Source organism: Bufo bufo, chromosome 1, assembly GCF_905171765.1.
Source record: "Bufo bufo chromosome 1, aBufBuf1.1, whole genome shotgun sequence".
In the NCBI taxonomy this organism is placed as follows: domain Eukaryota; kingdom Metazoa; phylum Chordata; class Amphibia; order Anura; family Bufonidae; genus Bufo; species Bufo bufo.
In genome coordinates this window covers 330,848,386-330,865,945 of record NC_053389.1, presented here as the reverse complement: position 1 = coordinate 330,865,945, position 17,560 = coordinate 330,848,386, and the positions used below count along the sequence as shown (strand labels likewise).

Here is a 17,560-nt window from a genome sequence, read left to right as displayed (position 1 = left end):
ATATTTTACTGCCAGAAACCCCTTTAAATTTTTACCTTTTTCCTCACCCCTATTTCCTCATAGATTGTAACTTTTGGGGGCATGGCCCTCACCCCTAGTGTTTGTAGATCAGCTTGTAATCCTGTGATGTCTGATTTGGTTTGTACCCTCTGAATTGTAAAGCGCTGTGGAATAAGTTGCCACCATATACAGTAGATAAAGATTATTATTTTTATTATTAAAATATATATATATTGGGAATTACCCATAGCACAGTTCCCACAAACAATACCCATATAGGTGCTTCATTTTAAGTCAAATAACTCCATTTGAGTTTCCCAAATATCCTTTTCCAAACTTTGGAATCTAAAATTATCTCTCGACCATTAGCTATTAAAAACCCACGTCCCATTTACCTATATCGTCTTTAAGGTCAATGTCAGCATTGGTAGGGTTGATAACAGCCTCCACCTCAAATCCGGCTAAATTACTGATCTCACTGTGAATAAGGTTCAGCTGCAAAGAGAAGCATGAGCGGGGAAGTAGTAGAGCAGCGGGAAGAGATCAGGATAGCAGCAAAGTAGCAAGCCACAGACAGAACTAGATGCAAGACCATCAAAATGAAAATAAAAACAGGTTACAGAGAGGAGTGGTTAGTGTGCTGACTGCTTCTATCAAGTAACTTAGCTCATGCATTTCACACATTTATGGTATGTTCACAAAGGAGGTAAAGTGAGTGGAAAAAAAGCTGCTGAGACGTTGCTGTAAATACTCTCCGAACTGCAAAGTAATCCGGAGAAATCTGCATGAGTTACATGAGGATTAGTCCCAGACCTTGTGTTTGCATTGCAAAAGGCGAAATTCATGGTTAAATCATAACATAAATTGACATGCAGCAGATTTATAATCTTCACCGCAGGTCAATTTCCATCTCCTTCCACAGCACATGGAGGAGATGTAGAAAAATGTCACCCGGTCTGCTGCTACTGGAATACACTGCAGATTTTCTGCTTGGAAAATCCAGGAGGAAAATCCGCAGTCCATGCACTCTGTGTGAACATACCCTTCTCTAACATCTTCAATAAATCAACTCATGCAATGTATTATTAGTGGGCGGAAAGGGAAGCTGAATGCTATGAGCACTGGCTCTCCTATGTAAGAACCCAACCATCTAGTTGGCAGACATATGTTTTGTATCTTTTACTAGTGCTATTATTCGGAAATCTTCTAACCTAACTCTGCAGACATTTAAAGGGGTTGTCTCACTTCAGAAAGTGGCATTTATCATGTAGAGAAAGTTAATACAAGGCACTTACTAATGTATTGTGATTGTCCATATTGCCTCCTTTGCTGGCTTGATTCATTTTTCTATCACATTATACACTGCTCGTTTCCATGGTTACAGACCACCCTGCAATCCATGAGTGGAGGCCGTGCTTGCACACTATAGGAAAAAGCGCTGCCCCCTCTGGTGACGGGGACCGCGGGAGTGCGTATAGGATGGCACTTTTTCCAACAGTGTGCAAGCATGTTCACCGCTGCATGATTTCAGAGTGGTCATAACCATAGAATGGAGAAGTATATAATGCAGTGAAAAAAATAATCCAGCCAGCAAAGGAGGCACTATGGAAAATCACAATAAATTAGTAAGTGCCTTGTATTAACTTTTTCTGTATGATAAATGCTGTTTGCTGAAGTGACACAACCCCTTTAAATATGTAATAAGCAAGGAGAGTCAAAAGTCAAGACAATGCAAAATAACCGTAATACTAAAGCTATGTCAACAGGGGACCGAAAAAATTGGACTTCAAATTCCACAGCAAATCAATGGCAAAATCTGCATGTTTTACATGCAGATTTTGTCGGATTTGCTGCGGATTTTACAAGTGTAAAAATTGTCCCAACAGCAAAAAGTTTAAAGGGGTTGTCCAAATTATTTTCTTGTTCTTTATGTTTCTAAATAAGCAAATGTAAGGGGTTTTCAATTCACTTACTTCATCCCCAGTGGCCCTGTTCTCCTAGTTAGCCGTGTCACATGACCTGTTATGCCAGCTTCTTTTCCTGCTCTGATGACGTTCCGTGCACAAGTATGAGGGAGCAGGTCTGCCTCTGTGCACAGGACGTCACTGTGAAGCCTCTGCTGGTTAGAGCAACAAGCCACGCCCCCTGCACCGCCAAATCTGCTGGCTTAGCTGTCTGCCGTGTCTCCCTTCCCACTGGATTCTTCAGAAAAGTTTAACCCCTTCTACCATCAGCAGCACAGACTCTGGGCTGGAGGCTCTACCTCAGGTACTGAGCAGTTGCAGGGTTTCCTCTTCTTCAGGCACTGAAGAGACAAATGCTGTGCACAGGGTCCTCCCTCCTCACCCTCCAGACACAGAGTTGACAAAAGACTGGAGGAATTCTCTCCTCTGTACTCTCAGGCTACTCTGTACTCTCAGGCTACTCTGTACTCTCAGAGAACTCCTGCTGCAGCTGTACTCTGGCAGCTGCATGCAGCGGTTTGTGTTTGGCCAATTCCCGGCATTCTCTGCTGGATCAGGTGGCCGGATCTGCATGCCACAGGTGTGAAAGTAGCCTTATGCTGGCTGTGAGTAAGTGTCTGCAGAGCATTGCATAAGAGCAGGTAAGGGGAAGATCCTATGAGTGTCAGCAATGTCATCATATTGTACAGCTGGGACTTGTAGTCCCATACGTACAACATGAGTATCCCAGCAGTCAGACCGCAGAAAGGGTAGCACTTTTATTCACTCCCTTTGCAGAGCAGAGGGAGGAGAAAAGCAGTCTTTGACACTCACAAATATTCATGAGGAAAACTTCAGAGATTGCTGTTAAATGTCCCACAGCTCTGCAACTGCATGTAAACAAAGGGGCCAGAACAGAACTAGGTAAGAGTAAATATGTATATTTTTGGCCTAAAACTTGCTTAGTTTATGTATATATTGCTTACCATCAGATTTACAGTGCTTAATGTTTTTTACATAACTTAGACAACCCCTTTAAAACATCAGAATCAGAGGTTTTCTGATCTCCACCTTTCGAGCTGAAGTGTGGCTGTCAGCGATAGTGTGGGCACAGCTTTGTAATCTTGATGTTTGACTCACAATGTCTTGTTTATTGCTGTTCAATAACGATCATGTATTTATATATATTTGACACTATTACTTACTGCTCACGACCCCCATATGTCTCCAGTATAAAGTGCAGAGGAGTGAAAGTCCCTGTAGTAACCCCCTTATAATATTCCTGCTCTCATCTAGTTTTGCATCATATATGATTTTGTCTAAATACAGCATACCTTTTGTCCAAGGAAGAGACTTTTGGTGGAAAGGATTGTGAATCCATTGACTGGGGTTCCTTCGGTTGTGCTGTCGGCACTTGCCGCTTTACTGGCTTCTCCTTGCTTTTTCTGAATACATATAAACATATACATTTTACATTAGGAAAACACTTTCATAGGTGCCATAAACATGAAATTAAGAAGCCTGAGAAAAAGAGTCAATAAGATTTATCAAGACCGGAATGGGATATGCTGTCCTTGATCGACCCTGTGATGCTGGAGGAGGCTCTTAATTTATGATGATGTGCATGACGGCAGTCCATGCTCCAGACTGAAATGTACTCTAGCTCATAGCTGTCGTAAATTTCAGTCATCATTTATGCCAGTTTCTGATGTAAATGGTAGTAAATGTGCCGAGGCCATTGGCCCTGCCCATTCACCGCCCTCAACAAGCGCCCTTTTGGGAAAGCTGGCGACCAGTGTAAAAACACCAGCGGCAACAAGATTTAGTTGCAATAGTGTTTAGAATGTTGCAAAACCAGGTTTTAGGACTTTTTAACGCCCCCCAAATCTCCCCCATAGAGTATTATTATTGCAATATTATTACTATGATAACATACTTCTTAACCTGTAAAAACAATAAACCTGTAAAGCTCAAAGAACTTTTAACGTATCAACAGAACTTGCTCTATGACTGACGAAGGGCAGTTACTTATCTGAAGTTGGAACACTGGGGCAGATTAATAAGTCAAATTAAACCAGAATTCAGACACACATCATGTACCACATTTATTAATAGTTTGAGACACTTTTTGCAGGTAATGTATCAAAGATACTATGTCAGAAAAGTTGAGTATTTTTTCCTGTTTCGTTGGTGGAGTACGTATCTGCAACAAATTCATAAAGTATATGTGACCTTTTCAGCATGGTTTATGCCACGGTTGGTTGTCTACATTTACTAAGGGGCGGACAGATGTTTTGTGGATGGAGATACGTTTTTAGCCACATTTATCATTGTGACTAGAAAAGTTACAAGTGTACTCCAGTCCCCTGTTGGAGCAGAAACTGACGTATCTGTGAATAAGATTAGATTTTAGACTGTCAAATCAGTAATTTGGGTGAAATTTGTGTGACAAATTTAACAGATGAATGTAAAGCATAATGCGCAAGGAATTGTATGGAGCAAGCTGCTGCATAATACAGCAGATGTCCGGCCACAATGACCGGGATCGGCGATGATGCTGAAATCAGTCATTTAACCCCTCAGATACCGCGATCAACAGCGACAGTGGCAAAAAATTAAATCATCCCTATTCCCATTTCACATATAAAAATATATGAACAATAAAAAATTAAATATAAAAAGGTATTGCTGTGCCGAAAAATGTCAAAACTATTGAAATATTTTTCCTGCGCGGTGAACGCCGTGTGGAAAAAAAAACAATAAAAACATGTGAATTGAAATTTTTTTGGTCATCTTGTCCCCCCCCAAAAAATGGAATAACAGTGATCAAAAAGTTGTACGTAACCCAAAAATGGTACCAATAAAAATTACAGTTCATTCTGCAAAAAAAATAAAAAATGCTCATACAGCTCTGTACAAGTTATGGCCCCCTGCACATGAACGTGTGCACCCCATGGTCGTGCTGCGGCTTGCAAAATGCTGGCCGCAATGCACGAACACAGTCCGTGGGGCAGCCGCAGCGGATCACGGACCCATTCACTTTAATGGGTCCGCGATCCGGCCGTTCGGCAAAAAGATAGGACATGTTCTATCTTTTTGCGGAACGGAAGTACAGGACAAAACCCCACGGAAGCACTCCGTAGTGCTTCCGTAGGGTTCCGTTCCATGCTTCCGTTCAGCACCATTCCGCATCTCCGGATTTGCGGACCCATTCAAGTGAATGGGTCCGCATCCGTGATGCGGAATGCCCGCGGAAGTACGGGACAAAACCCCACGGAAGCACTCCGTAGTGCTTCCGTAGGGTTCCGTTCCATGCTTCCGTTCAGCACCATTCCGCATCTCCGGATTTGCGGACCCATTCAAGTGAATGCGGTCTGCAATACGGCAACGGGAAGCACACGTTCGTGTGCAGGGGGCCTATGGCTGTCAGAAAATGAGGATGAGGAAGAAAAAAAAATGCAGCTTTTTGTTAAAAGTTTTTTTTTAAAAAGTAAATCAAAATAAAAACTATACAAATTTGGTATCACCATATTCGTATTGATCCACAGAATAGGAACACCATTTAATTTCATTCACATATCATTTGTCACGCACAGTGAATGTCATAATATCAAAACCCAAAAAAACCTTGGCAGAAAGTTTTTTTTATTTTTTTTATTTTACCCCACAAAGAATTTTTTTCTCGTTTTTCAATACAAGACATGGTAAATTAAACGGGGCATCTTCCCCGTCCCGTCCCACAAAAAATAAGCCAGAAAATTTCAAATGTTATGGCTACTGGAATGTGGGGAGGAAAAATCAAAAAATGCAAAAACGAAAATAGGCCCAGTCCTTAAGGGGTTAAAAAAGCACATTCCACCAAAAAAATCTGTTCAAAAAGTCACATCATTATATATTTCCCCCTTTCTGCCTTGTTCAACAAAGGGATGTGACTTAGGCTGCTTTCACGCCTGCGTTAGGTGCGGATCCGTCTGGTATCTGCACAGACGGATCCGCACCTATAAATGCAAACGATGGTATCCGTTCAGTACACATCCGTCTGCATAACTAAGTAAAAAAAAAGTCTAAGTGTAAGTCAAACGGATCCGTCCTGACTTACATTGAAAGTCAATGGGGGACGGATCCGTTTACAATTGCACCAATATTGTGTCAATGAAAACGGAACCGTCCCCATTGACTTACATTGTAAGTCAGGACGGATCTGTTTGTCTCCGCACCGCCAGGCGGACACCAAAACGTTGCAAGCAGCGTTTTGGTGTCCGCCTCCAGAGCGGAATGGAGGCTGAACGGAGCCAAACTGATGCATTCTGAACGGATCCTTATCCATTCAGAATGCATTGGGGCTAAACTGACCCGTTTGGGGCCGCTTGTGAGAGCCCTGAAACGGATCTCACAAGCGGACCCAGAAACAGCAGTGTGAAAGTAGCCTTAGGCCTCTTTCACACGACCGTTTTTTTTTTTTCCGTTTTGCGGGCCGTTTTTTGCGTTCCCTATACGGTCCGTAAACGGAACCATTCATTTCAATGGTTCCGCAAAAAAAACGGAATGTACTCCGTATGCATTCCGTTTCCGTATTTCCGTTTTTCCGTTCCGTTGAAAGATAGAACATGTCCTATATTTGGCCGCAAATCACGTTCCGTGGCTCCATTAAAGTCTATGGGTCCACAAAAAAACGGAAATGCATCCGTATGTCTTCCGTATCCGTTCCGTTTTTTGCGGAACCATCTATTGAAAATGTTATGCCCAGCCCAATTTTTTCTATGAAATTACTGTATACTGTATATGCCATACGGAAAAACGGAACGGAAAAACGGAACGGAAACGGAAACACAATGGAAGCAAAAAACGGAACGGATCCGTTTAAAACGGACCGCAAAACACTGAAAAAGCCATACTGTCGTGTGAAAGAGGCCTTAGGCTGAGTTCACACGGGCGAGATTTCCGCGCGGGTGCAATGCGTGAAGTGAACGCAATGCACCTGCACTGAATCCAGACCCATTCACTTCTATGGGGCTGTGCACATGAGCCGTCATTTTCATGCATCACTTATGCGTTGCGTGAAAATTGCAGCATGCTCTATATTGTGCATTTATCACGCAACGCAGGCCCCATAAAAGTGAAGGGGGCTGAGTGAAAATCGCAAGCATCCGCAATCAAGTGCAGATGCGGTGCGATTTTCACGCATGGTTGCTAAGATGACAGTCTAGTCACTGTATTATTTTCCCTTATAACATGGTTATAAGGGAAAATAATAGCATTCTTTAATACAGAATGCTTAGTAGGTGGTCAATTGAGGGTTAAAAAATAATAAAAATAATTAACTCGCATCACATGGTCCATCACTGTGGTGATGGACCATGTGATTGGACCATGTGATCTGATGTCACCACAGGTTCTTTAGCCGGCAGCTCATGATTAAAGAAGTAAGAAGAGACCGGAAGCTACGCGATCAAGAAGAGAAGGTGAGTTAATTATTTTTTAACCCTCAATTGACCACCTACTAAGCATTCTGTATTAAAGAATGCTATTATTTCCCCTTATAACAATGTTATAAGGGAAAATAATAACATCTACACACCACCTAACCCAAACCTGAACTTCAGTGAAGAAGTTCGGGTCTGGGTACCACAGTCAGTTTTTTATCACGAGCGTGCAAAACGCATTGCACCCGCGCGATAAAAACTGAACAACGGAACGCAATCGCAGTAAAAACTGACTGCAATTGGGTAACTACTCACGCGGGTTTGCCGCAGTACGCCCGGGACGCATCCTGAACAAATCCGTCACGCCCGTGTGAACTCAGCCTTAGGCCCCTTTCACATGGGCGAGTATTCCGCGCGGATGCAATGCGTGAGTTGAACGCATTGCACCCGCACTGAATACCGACCCATTCATTTCTATGGGGCTGTTCACACGAGCTGTGATTTTCACGCATCACTTGTGCGTTGCGTGAAAATCGCAGCATACTCCTCTTTGTGCGTTTTTCACGTAACGCAGGCCCCATAGAAATGAATGGGGTTGTGTGAAAATCGCAAGCATCCGCAAGCAAGTGCGGATGCGGTGCGATTTTCACGCACGGTTGCTAGGAGACGATCGGGATGGGGACCCGGTCATTATTATTTTCCCTTATAACATGGTTATAAGGGAAAACAATACATTCTGAATACAGAATGCATAGTACAATAGGGCTGGAGGGGTTAAAAAAAATAAAAAATTATTTAACTCCCCTTAATACACTTGCTCGCGCAGCCCGGCATCTCTTCTGTCTTCATCTTAGCTGTGTGCAGGAAAAGGACCTGTGGTGACGTCACTCCAGTCATCACATGATCCATCACCATGGTAAAAGATCATGTGACGGACCATGTGATAACCGGAGTGACGTCACGTCACCACAGGTCCTTTTCCTGCACACAGCTAAGATGAAGACAGAAGAGATGCCGGGCTGCGCGAGCAAGTGGATTAAGGGGAGTTAAATAATTTATTTATTTTTATCCCCTCCAGCGCTATTTTACTATGCATTCTGTATTCAGAATGTATTATTTTCCCTTATAACCATGTTAAAAGGGAAAATAATACAATCTACAGAACACCGATCCCAAGCCCGAACTTCTGTGAAGAAGTTCGGGTTTGGGTACCAAACATGCGCGATTTTTCGCACGCGAGTGCAAAACGCATTACAATGTTTTGTACTCGCGCGGAAAAATCGTGCATGTTCCCGCAACGCACCCGCACCTTTTCCCGCAACGCCCGTGTGAAAGAGGCCTTAGTCGGAAAAGCTGTGGCTTAGGCTACATGCACACGACCGTATGTGTTTTGACGTTCCGTATGGCATCCGTTTTTTTTTTGCGGATCCGTTTTTTTTGTGGATCCATTGTAATAATGCCTATCCTTGTCCGCAAACTAGAAAAAAATAGGACATGCACTATTTTTTCTGCAGAGCAACTCAACGGACATACTGATGCGGACAGCACACGTTGTTTGTGGACCCATTGAAATGAATGGGTCCGCATCCTATCCGCAAAAAAAACGGGTCGGACACGGAAACAAAATACGGTCGTGTGCATGAGGCCTTAAGATGTGATAATTAGCACAAAGTAAATTGAAACAAATATGTATATCATCCATTGTGAGCCACATGTGGAGCATCTTAAGGCCTCTTTCACATGAGCGTGACCGATTAGGTCCGGATGCGTTCAGTGAAACTCGCACCATTTTGCAAGCAAGTTCAGTCAGTTTTGTCTGCAATTGCGACCAGTTGTTCAGTTTTTTCCGCGCGGGTGCAATGCGTTTCGATGCGTTTTTCAAGCGCGTGATAAAAAACTGAAAGTTTACAAACAACGTCTCCTAGCAACCATCCGTGAAAAACGCATAGCATCCGCACTTGCTTGCGGATGCAATGCATTTTTCACTGAAGCCCCACTCTCTTCTATGGGGCCAGGGCTGCGTAAAAAACGAAGAATATAGAACATGCAGCGATTTTCACACAACGCAGAACTGATGCGTGAAAATAAATGCTCATGTGCACAGCCCCATTGAAATGAATGGGTCAGGATTCAGTGCGGGTGCTATGCGTTCATGTCACGCATTGCTCCCGTGTGGAAAACTCGCACACGGGTGAGTTTTCAGCGCGGGTGCAATGCGTGACGTGAACGCATTGCACACACACTGAATCCTGACCCATTCATTTCAATGGGGCTGTGCACATGAGCAATGTTTTTCACGCATCACTTGTGCGTTGTGTGAAAATCGCAGCATGTTCTATATTTTACGTTTTTCACGCAGCCCTGGCCTCATAGAAGAGAATGGTGCTTTAGTGAAAAACGCATTGCATACGCAAGCAAGTGCGGATGCAATGCGATTTTCACGGATGGTTGCTAAGGAGATGATAATAAATAGGGATGAGGTCCATTCACTTTATTATTTTCCATTATAACATGGTTATAATGAAAAATTATATAATTCTTTAATACAGAATGCAAAGTCAAATGTCCATTGAGGGTTAAAAAATAAAAAAATTACTCACCTCATCCACTTGATCGCGCAGCCGTTATCGTCTTCTTTCTTCTTCTTTTTAACCCCACAATGGACCTTTTACTTAGCATTCTGTATTAAAGAATGCTATTATTTTCCATTATAACCATGTTATAATGGTAAATAATAAAATCTACAGAACACCGAACAGAAACCCGAACTTCAGTGAAGAAGTCCGGGTTCAGGTCTGCGTACCAACATTCAGTTTTTTATCAGGCGCGTTCAAAAAGCATTAAAACGCTTTGCACTCGCGCGGAAAAAACTGAGTAAAAAAATCTCAGTAAAATTGCGTGTGAACCCGCCCGCAACGCATCCAGACTGAATCCAGCACGCTCGTCTGCAAGGGGCCTAAGACCATCTTGTCCACGGATCAGCATCCTTCGGCACACCACCTGCTGTGAAACTACAACTCCCAGCATGCAAACATGCCTGGTTGTTATTTTAACTCAGGGCTCCAGATGGCGACCAAAATGGTTGCGAATGCGACCTAGAATTGCTAAATGGCGACAAGACTACAAAGTCTTGTCGCCGTTTAGCAATTCTAGGTCGCATTCGCAACCATTTTGGTTGCTATCTGGAGCCCTGAGTTAAAATAACAACCTAGACCCGCCGCTTTCACATTACTGACATGGGACGCGCTGCTCTCAGCGCGTGCCATGTTCTTCTCAACAGCACAGGGGAGAGAGAGGCAGTCCCTCCCCCCTGTGCCGCTGCCACCAATGGGCTGATAGCAGGGAGGAGGAGGGGAGGGGCTGTGGCCACTGCGCCACCAATGAATATTGTTTATGCTTAAATAAAAAATCTAAACTAAGTATGCTACATGGAGAGCGGCACCCAGGGATCTCCCTGCACTTACTATTATCTCTGGGCGCCGCTCCGTTCTCCCGGTATAGGCTCCGCTATCTTCAGATTTTCGGCTCAACTGGGAGGAGCCTGCCGGCGTCTCCTTCTCAGGCTATGAGCTGAGCGATGCGATTGGCCAGCGCTACAGCCTTATACCGGAGCCTATACCAGGAGAACGGAGCGGCACCCAGAGATAATAGTAAGTGCAGGGAGATCCCTGGGCGCCGCTCTCCATGTCAGCATAGTTAGTTTAGATTTTTTATTGTAATGAAAGGTCCTCTTTAATACAAACGCAGGCTGCGGGTGCCGGCCATATCCCATACCCGGCACCCAGCCTCTATGACTGCGCGCTGCGATCCACCGCTATTAACCCCCCAGGTGCGGCTAGGGTTGGACGATATCAAAAATATTCAGACGATAACGATATTAAAAAATTTATCGCGATAACGATATATATCGCGATAAATACCCGTTTAAAAGAAAAAAAAACACAAGGAGACGTTATACTGTATGGGGGGCCACAAGGAGACGTTATACTGTATGGGGGGCCACAAGGAGACGTTATACTGTATGGGGACAGCCACAAGGAGACGTTATACTGTATGGGGACAGCCACAAGGAGACGTTATACTGTATGGGGACAGCCACAAGGAGACGTTATACTGTATGGGGACAGCCACAAGGAGACGTTATACTGTATGGGGACAGCCACAAGGAGACGTTATACTGTATGGGGGCAGCCGCAAGGAGAAGTTATACTGTATGGGGGCAGCCACAAGGAGACGTTATACTGTATGGGGGCAGCCACAAGGAGAAGTTATACTGTATGGGGGCAGCCACAAGGAGACGTTATACTGTATGGGGGCAGCCACAAGGAGACGTTATACTGTATGGGGGCAGCCACAAGGAGACGTTATACTGTATGGGGGCAGCCACAAGGAGACGTTATACTGTATGGGGACAGCCACAAGGAGACGTTATACTGTATGGGGACAGCCACAAGGAGACGTTATACTGTATGGGGGCCACAAGGAGACGTTATACTGTATGGGGGCAGCCACAAGGAGACGTTATACTGTATGGGGACAGCCACAAGGAGACGTTATACTGTATGGGGACAGCCACAAGGAGACGTTATACTGTATGGGGACAGCCACAAGGAGACGTTATACTGTATGGGGACAGCCACAAGGAGACGTTATACTGTATGGGGACAGCCACAAGGAGACGTTATACTGTATGGGGGCAGCCACAAGGAGACGTTATACTGTATGGGGGCAGCCACAAGGAGACATTATACTGTATGGGGGCAGCCACAAGGAGACGTTATACTGTATGGGGGCAGCCACAAGGAGACGTTATACTGTATGGGGGCAGCCACAAGGAGACGTTATACTGTATGGGGACAGCCACAAGGAGACGTTATACTGTATGGGGACAGCCACAAGGAGACGTTATACTGTATGGGGGCAGCCACAAGGAGGCGTTACACTGTATGGGGGCAGCCACAAGGAGGCGTTACACTGTATGGGGGCAGCCACAAGGAGGCGTTACACTGTATGGGGGGGCCACAAGGAGGCGTTACACTGTATGGGGGGGCCACAAGGAGGCGTTACACTGTATGGGGGGCCACAAGGAGGCGTTACCCTGTATGGGGGGCCACAAGGAGGCGTTACCCTGTATGGGGGGCCACAAGGAGGCGTTACCCTGTATGGGGGGCCACAAGGAGGCGTTACCCTGTATGGGGGGCCACAAGGAGGCGTTACCCTGTATGGGGGGCCACAAGGAGTTACCCTGTATGGGGGGCCACAAGGAGGAGTTACCCTGTATGGGGGGCCACAAGGAGACGTTATACTGTATGGGGACAGCCACAAGGAGACGTTATACTGTATGGGGACAGCCACAAGGAGACGTTATACTGTATGGGGACAGCCACAAGGAGACGTTATACTGTATGGGGGGCCACAAGTAGACGTTATACTGTATGGGGGGCCACAAGTAGACGTTATACTGTATGGGGGCAGCCACAAGGAGACGTTACACTGTATGGGGACGGCCACAAGGAGACGTTACACTGTATGGGGACGGCCACAAGGAGGCGTTACACTGTATGGGGGGGCCACAAGGAGGCGTTACACTGTATGGGGGGCCACAAGGAGGCGTTACACTGTATGGGGGGCCACAAGGAGGCGTTACACTGTATGGGGGGCCACAAGGAGGCGTTACACTGTATGGGGGGCCACAAGGAGGCGTTACACTGTATGGGGGGCCACAAGGAGGCGTTACACTGTATGGGGGGCCACAAGGAGGCGTTACCCTGTATGGGGGGCCACAAGGAGGCGTTACACTGTATGGGGGGCCACAAGGAGGCGTTACACTGTATGGGGGGCCACAAGGAGGTGTTATAATAAGGTCTTGTGGCCACAGGCCACCATACATGCAGTAATACTTTGCGATATACCTTTCCCGCGGCTGCCTCGCTTGTGTGCTCCGATTCTGACATCAGATGCCGGTGGGCAGAGATTTGAATATGGGAGCAAGGAGGAGGGAGAGCCGGGGGCGGCCGCTGCGGGAAGTAGTAAGTTTATAATTTCGTCACCAGAGCACACACTAGTGAGGCAGCTGCAGGAAAAGTCTCTCCAGAGACAACAGTACTCACACAGGGGATCGATTCGCCATCTCCACATATACAATAGAGCCGGTGGGTGACGACGGTGATGATGTCAGATGGTGGGTGGAGACTTGACTAAGGGAGGCGGAGCAAGAAGGAGCCAGGCCAGGAGCGAGAGGAAGTAATGTTACTCAGCGGCAGCGCTATGCAAGGTGCAGCGGCGGGCGGGCGCACGTTTAGAAGCGGTCAGCGCACAATGTGAGCTGACCGCTTTGACGTCACAAAATACCGCGGTATTTTGGAAACAGCGATATCGCCATATCGCCGTTTTTTTAATACCGCGGTATATCGTGATACCGGTATATCGCCCAACCCTAGGTGCGGCATCTGAGGGGTTAATAGCGGCGGATCGCAGCGCGCAGTCATAGAGGCTGGGTGCCGGGTATGGGATATGGCCGGCACCCGCATGGCAGCCTGCGTTTGTATTAAAGGGAGTCTTTCACGCAGATTCACCCTATTAATCTAATAACAGTGTTATGTCCACGGCATCCCCCCTATTAAAACGGTGCTTACCGTTTGTTCCTTGCTAGCGTCGTTGTGGAGAAAAACACTTTTAATCCGCATGCAAATGAGTCTGTGAAGGTGCCCAGGGGCGGCGTTACAACAGCCGGTGCCCAGGCCCCTGGGTCATTTTCATACGAAGGCACTCCCCCTCCGCCGCGTCTGCCCGCCTTTAGTCTCTGTTCTAACCTCCCTCCTCCCGTTCGTAATCCCGCGCATGCGCACGCTAAACTGCGATGCCCCGGCCCGACAATGCTCATTCAATGCTCACGCACCGATATCGCGTTCATCGGCGCATGCGCAGGATTACGGACGGGAGGAGGGAGATTAGAACAGAGACTAAGGGCGGGCAAACGCGGCGGAGGGGGAGTGCCTTCGTATGAAAATGACCCAGGGGCCTGGGCACTGGCCGTTGTAACGTCACCCCTGGGTACCTTCACAGACTCATTTGCATGCAGATTAAAAGTGTTTTTCTCCACAACGATTCTAGCAAGGAACAAACGGTTTTAATAGTGGGGATGCCGTGGACATAACACTGTTATTAGGTTAATAGGGTGAATCTGCGTGAAAGTCTCCCTTTAAGCTTAAACAATATTCATTATTATAAAGTAAAATCATTGGTGGTGCAGTGCGCCCCCAACCCCTCCATCCCTCAAGTATTATCATTGGTGGCAGTGGCAGCTTCCGATCGGAGCCCCAGCAGTGTAAGCCTGGGGCTCCGATCGGTTACCATGGCAGCCAGGACGCTATTGAAGTCCTGGCTGCCATAGTCAGCTCCATGCTGCTGTGTGCACAGGGCACAGAGAAGCAGGGAGAGTGTGAGGTCCTATTCATCCTGATAGAGCTCTATCAGGGTGAATAGGACAAGGGTTCTAGCCCCTAAGGGGGCAAATAAGTATTAAATAAAAAAAAACACCAAAATATTAAGTTTAAATCACCCCCTTGCCCAATTTTACATATAAAATATATAAACAATAAAAAAAATTACATATCGCCACGCCTGAAAAAGTGTGAACTATTAAAATATTTAAAAATATCTACTATGCGGTGAACGCCGTAACAGAAAAAAAAACAAAAAACGTACAATTTGCCATTTTTTTGTCACCTTGTCCCAACAAAAATTAGGTTAGGACTCTTCTATTATGGTCCAGACGTTCCATAAAATCTGGAATGCACGTGGCTTTTTTTGTGTTTTATTTTTTTTCATGTGGTATCGAGTATCGCAATACTTTTTTATGGTATCGAAATCGAGTCAAAATTTTTGTATCGTGACAACCCTAGGTAAGACGTGTGTTTTTTTTTTTTATTATACCGTAATTATATGTATTTTAAGTTTGGCTCCTAAATTTTTCAGGTTAGGAGCCAATGGCTCCTTGAGATTTTTTTTAGTCTGGAGCCCTGTAACTCCCATAAAAGTGAATGAAGCACTCTGGAAGTTGTAGTTTCTGAACAGCTGGCATACCAGAGGTTGCTAATCCCTGATCTAGTCTAAGCTTATACTGTACCCCAATGATCCTGCCCCAGCTCACAGCACAAGAAAACATTACAAGTGAATGTGAAGTCCAATGCCATTTTATGTAAAATTTCTTAAAAGCTTCTACACAGCAGGAAGGAGAGCACAAAAAAATCAGGTTTAGGGCGGGTTCGCATCGGCGTTATAGTTTCCGTTGTAATAGGGTTATAATGGAATATAACGGAATTCTAGGAAGGAATGAAAAACGGAACCCTTTAAGAGGCATTCGGTTTTGCTCCGTCCTAATACATGTCTATGGGGACACATAACAGGTCCGTTTGGTTCCGTTGTTCATGACGTAAAAAAATAGTCCTGTCGGAATGCCTCTTAAAGGTTTCCATTTTGGAAACACAAGGAAAATAATCAATTACTTATTAATAGTTCATTGACTTTCATCAGTGTAAAAGAAATATGGCAAGCATCATACCTTGGATTTCCTCACCCCCTTTTTGGCACCTGGCTTCTTTGCCGTTGACTTCTTTGGTGAGGTGGTTTTGTTTTTTTTAGCTGGTGGTGGTGTGATAATTGCTTCCAGTTTTCCTTTGGTTCCCCGCTTCTTTGCCAACAGCTCAGGGTGAATATTTGGTAATACACCACCACTTGCTATTGTGACGCCTTTTAGCAGCTAAAACACATAAAATTAAATAAATTAACAAAAAAATAATAAAATAAATAAATAAATATATAGCAATTTTTTTTGTGCTTTTAGACAACGGATTAATTCACTTGCAAAGTGGCTTATGCTGTTCTTACTATTCCAAGAACAAGATGCAGCCATAGCTTTCATGTAAGGGCTCGTGCATACAAACATATTTTTTTCTGCATCCAATCTGCATATTCTCCAGGCCGGATACACACAGATTCACTTGAATGGGCCTGCAAAAGATGCGGACAGGACACCGTGTGGCGTTGGCATCCGTATGTTCGGTCCATGGCACCAGCAAAATAATAGGACATGTCCTATTCTTGTCCGTTTTACGGACAAGGATAGGAGTGTTCTATAGAGGCCAGAACGTTCCGTAAAATGTGGAACGCACACGGCCAGCATCCGTGTTTTGTGGATCTGCAATTTTCAGACTATGAAGCAGGCTACAGTTATGTGCATGAGCCCTAAGCATGTACTTCCTATTTTCCCTCTCCTCATATGTCAGTCTAATATAGCTTACTAATTTTGCCAAAGCCCTATGCCCCATTGAGGGTTTCTATTCCTTTCAATAGGAACTGCAGTTTGGAAGAACGCAGCTATAATTCAACAGGATAAATAAAAAGTGGTGAGGTATATTTGTACAATAAATTTTGAAGAACTAGCTTGGCATCCACTTGAATCTTAGTTTTATCTTGTTAAACGATCAATCCTAAAAATAAATATCTGAATTAGATTAAACAGCTGAACACAGAGCAAATAGAGGAATTAACCCTAGTAGTGTTGCAGTGAGAGGTTCAATTAATAGACACTAATACACACACAGAACAGATCTAGTAGCTAGGCTGCAGCCTGCAGCATAGGACACAGGAGTCTGGCGGCTGGCCTGAACAGAGGCTAGGTGAGTGATGCGGCACCCGTGCCTGCCCTGGACAGAAGGATAGCAGCGGCCACAAGATACTCATATATAAAAAAAATTAAAGAAAAACATAATTGGTATCACCATGGTCACAAAAATCATAGATATACAATTATTCCATTATTTAATCCACATGGTGAATGCCATAAAAACATTTCTATAATCAGAACTGTCATTTGTTAAAGAGATTTCTAATTTTTTAAAGTAGTAAAACATAAAAACCATATAAATTTGGTATCTACATAATGATCAACAATGTCATTAAAGAATACAACTTGCTCAGAATAAAACAAGCTCTCATTCATCTATGTTGATTGAAAAACAAAAAGGCTTTTTCCCACAGCATTTTAACCCCTTCCAGATACAGCCATTTTTCACTTTCCTGACCCAGCCTAATTTTGCAAATCTGACAAGTGTCATTTCATGTGGTAATAACTTTAGATAACTTACCCATGAGATTCTCACTGTTTTATTGTGACAACTTGTACTTCATGTT

General features: G+C 44.7%; 1 protein-coding gene across 1 annotated transcript in view; it reads right to left on the bottom strand.

Annotated features, from left to right (window-relative positions):
• LOC121009253 (core histone macro-H2A.1) overlaps positions 1-17,560 on the bottom strand; it is a 127,904-nt gene that overhangs the window by 57,468 nt on the left and 52,876 nt on the right. Inside the window, exons 4-5 of the mRNA XM_040442249.1 lie at positions 15,930-16,127; positions 3,278-3,388 (exon numbers count right to left, since the gene is read on the bottom strand). Coding sequence (XP_040298183.1) covers positions 3,278-3,388; positions 15,930-16,127 — 309 coding nt within the window. The remainder of the gene's footprint in view (positions 1-3,277; positions 3,389-15,929; positions 16,128-17,560) is intronic.